The 3746-nt window shown below is 57.4% G+C and overlaps 2 protein-coding genes across 2 annotated transcripts; one reads left to right on the forward strand and one right to left on the reverse strand.

The window, feature by feature from the left end:
- Positions 1-432: 432 nt before the first annotated feature.
- On the forward strand, positions 433-1971 carry NCS54_00059500 (Hypothetical protein; the record flags this gene model as incomplete). Its single annotated transcript, XM_053146244.1, has 5 exons — positions 433-444; positions 756-763; positions 905-1258; positions 1432-1519; positions 1603-1971. 5 exons carry the CDS (start codon positions 433-435, stop codon positions 1969-1971), a joined length of 831 nt encoding a protein of 276 aa, XP_053002219.1.
- A 1047-nt stretch (positions 1972-3018) lies between these two features.
- On the reverse strand, positions 3019-3516 carry NCS54_00059600 (Hypothetical protein; the record flags this gene model as incomplete). Its single annotated transcript, XM_053146245.1, has 1 exon — positions 3019-3516. The coding sequence occupies one exon, from the start codon at positions 3514-3516 to the stop codon at positions 3019-3021; it is 498 nt and encodes a 165-aa protein (XP_053002220.1).
- Between the last annotated feature and the right edge of the window lie 230 nt (positions 3517-3746).

Consider the following 3746-nt stretch of genomic DNA (forward strand, 5'->3'; position numbering starts at 1 on the left):
TCCTAGAGGGCTGCGCGCGCAGAGCCCGCTGGAGGGGACCCCGCCTCGCCCAGGCGTCAGGCCCCCCAAAAATTAGCGGATGCAGCCCTGAATCCCCCGCAGGGTGCCGGGCAGGGCTGCCAAAATCAATGCGCGAAATAGGGACGCGCACCCAAAACTCGCACATGCCTGCCTTACCTGCGCCGGTTCTCAACGCCTGACCTGCGTCCCACCTCCACAGCCAGGCAAGGTCCCTCTTCTCACCCGCTACCTCTCACTCTCACATCCACATCCACAGCCCATCCTCATCCCTCCCTCCTCATTCTACTTGCGCACCCCCCAAATCTCAAACCTCCAAAATTTCCCATCTTCTCACTCAACCTCTCCCTCTCTTTTTCTCTCTCACGACCGCTTCCTCTTTTTCACGAATAATACCCCCCGAATATTTTCACCATGACCACCGAGGTAAGTATCATCCGCTTCCCCTCCCCTCCTTGCCTCTCGTTGTGCCCTTTTCCCTCTCCGCCTGGTCGGTCTCGCCTCAGCCCGCACAACCCCTCAGTCGAGCCCAAACATCGACGCTGTCAACACAACGACGTCCCGAGCCCGCGATCCACGGTCCTTGGCCTGCGGCGATCGGCTATGCAGCTTGCGATCCTTTTCTGGTTCTTTGCCGCGGCCTCGGGCGGCGCTGGTTGCCCCCTGCTCGCTATCCTCATCCCCTCCCATCTCCCTAGTCAAGACGGTTTCAAGATGCTGACTTTTTGGTGCTGCAGCGTGAAAGGTTTGTCCAGATGGCCCTCTGCCGCCTCCCCCGGGCGCTCTCGTCGCTCTCCCCTCGTCGCCTAGCCCGGCCGGGGACGAGTTGATGCCACCGAAAGAAAGACGCCGTATCGCTGACCTCGTACGTGTTACCACTTTGCAGCAAGACCTTCCTGGCCCGCCTCTGCGAGCAGGCCGAGCGCTACGATGAGATGGTCACCTACATGAAGGAGGTGGCCAAGCTGGGCGGCGAACTCACCGTCGACGAGCGCAACCTCCTGAGCGTTGCCTACAAGAACGTTGTCGGCACCCGCCGTGCCTCGTGGCGCATCATCTCCTCGATCGAGCAGAAGGAGGAGTCCAAGGGCTCCGACAAGCACGTCTCCACCATCAAGGAGTACCGCAACAAGATCGAGACCGAGCTCGAGAAGGTCTGCCAGGATGTCCTGGACGTTTTGGATCAGTTCCTCATCCCCAACGCCGCCACTGGCGAGTCCAAGGTCTTCTACCACAAGATGTGCGTTTTTATCTTCCCCGCCTCTGGCCTGAGGCCCCTCGCATCCCGCCTTTTTTTTGGGTGCTGGATCAACCACCACTCATCATCGCCCCCTCCCCGCATGACTCTTCCGATATCTCAACACTGCAATTTTTCGCGTCCAGAAGCTGACCAGGGTCTTTCCCCGCCTGCAGGAAGGGTGACTACCACCGCTACCTCGCTGAGTTCGCCTCTGGCGAGAAGCGCAAGGGTGCTGCTACTGCTGCCCATGAGGCTTACAAGGTGAGGCTAAGTCCCCCCACCGTCACATGCCGCAAGATCCGGGCCCCTCGTGCCCCCCGCTGACTGATTGTGCCCAACCACAGAGCGCTACCGACGTCGCTCAGACTGAGCTCACTCCCACTCACCCCATCCGCCTGGGTCTTGCTCTCAACTTCTCCGTCTTCTACTACGAGATCCTGAACTCGCCCGACCGTGCTTGCCACCTCGCGAAGCAGGCCTTCGACGATGCCATTGCCGAGCTCGACTCGCTGTCTGAGGAGTCTTACCGCGACAGCACCCTGATCATGCAGCTCCTCCGCGACAACCTCACCCTCTGGACCTCGTCCGACAGCGCCGAGGGCGAGGCCGCTGGTGCCGACGCCCCCAAGAAGGAGGAGGGCGAGGCTGCCAAGCCCGCCGAGCAGGCTGAGGAGCCCAAGGCCGAGGAGCCTGCGCCCGCTGCCGCCTCTTAAATCTGTTTCCAAACCCCCTCGATACCACGTGCGTCTCGGCATATAGGAACCGAGATGTATTCTCGCCCCGGCTACTCTTGTCTGCCCCCGGACACACGGATAGCTGGGCCTGTCTTGGGCGGGCTGGATGATAGTACGAGGCTTCTTTTTTGCGCAGTGCGTTGCTTTTTTTCATGGCGAGGGAGAGGGAGGATCATTGGGTCTGGTTCAGGCAAGGGAAAGTGCACGGCGTGGAATCTTCATCTCGTTCGTCCGTCGGACTCGGAAATCGACCGCCAAACACCATGACGGTTATTTTTTTACCTGGCAGATAAATCGCAAAGCTCTCCCCCTTTCATTCATCCGTCCGTCGCTTCTTTTCCACACCTTTTACCTAACTACATTTGTGTCCCTCACACCCGATATCTGTCTTGATGGATCGTCATGAACAAGGGCTTTCTCATGTTACCCGTTTCCTTGTCTCTTGACGTCGTTGTTGTTTCCCCCCCGAGTATCATTTTTTGCCCCTTCATGTCTATTGGCTCGTTTCTAAACGTCCCCTCGGAGCAGAGACAGTGGAGATGTTTTGTTTCCTGATGTTTCTATGCTCCGCAAACCCCCCAAAATCCCCCCTACATTCATGTTCACGGACTTGACACGGCACCCGAGAGGAACGACGGAGCGTTTCGCGACTCTTGCGACCTGGTCCCGACGAAGAATCATTCTGGCGACTCAGTTTGCTTGCCTCGACCCATGTCACAAACACCCGGCCATCGTCTCGCACAGGTTCTCGATTCAACGAGCAATGGTGGGACGATTCTCTACGGCTCGATTAGTCGGCGACTCTGGAATGGCTAAAGATGGCAATGTTAGAGCCGGCAGTGGAGGACCGGTCTCGGTGTTTAGTGTTGTCTGCAAGGACATTGATTAATGAAGAATAAATGCTATATCATGACACATGTCGGCATGACCCCGGTTGCCTATTAGGAAATATTACCAGCGCCGGGCCTTTCGTGAACAAAGAAAAACGGTGTGTAGGTCGTAATCCACCGTGATGCTGTAGATGTCTCAGTTCCTCTCGGGACCGTGGCCTAGTAATCTCGCTGCCCGCATCAACCTCTCTTGTTTCTCCCTCAAGCCGTTGGCTCCTTCGCTATCTCTCTCCAGGATGCCTCCCTCTTCCATATCGTCGTGTCCCCTTGGTCCCCTAGTCTCAAGCCCACGGTACATAGCCGTGCGACCTTCAGGTAGTTCCGCGGCCGCCGCCGCCGCATTCGCAGCAGCGCGTCTCTTGGGACCGAACCGCCAGCTGATGCGCTTCCACAGGCTGCGGGACCGTGAAGTGGCTGGGGACGGAGGAGACAGGCCAAAGGAGGTGTCCGGGTCGGGATCCGGGGTGGCGGCCGAGGACGAGGAGAGAGATGAGGAGAGGGACGGGGCCGTGGGGAGCGAGAGGGCGGAGGCGACCTCTGTGCGCCAGATATGGATACGCTCCTGCTTTGCGGGAGGCATGAGGGGGTTGTTCCTGATGACAGGAAGGGCGTTTGCTTCTGGTGAGCCAGCCATGTTTTTCGTATTTATGAGCAATGCCCGCTATTTGGTTGATATTGTTGATAGGATTATTGGCGTGAGGATGATATTGATGATAACGAATCGAGTAGTCGATGATTGATGTTTATAGCGATTTCACTCGTGATCTGTAGGTGGTTTGAGTCGAGGTGTTGTAAAAGGATTGATGACTCGGTTGGTTCGAGATATTCGTATTTGATAAAGTAGCGTTCAAAACGTCCAGCGAT

The sequence above is a fragment of the Fusarium falciforme genome, chromosome 1 (genome assembly GCF_026873545.1).
Source record: "Fusarium falciforme chromosome 1, complete sequence".
NCBI classification, from domain to species: domain Eukaryota; kingdom Fungi; phylum Ascomycota; class Sordariomycetes; order Hypocreales; family Nectriaceae; genus Fusarium; species Fusarium falciforme.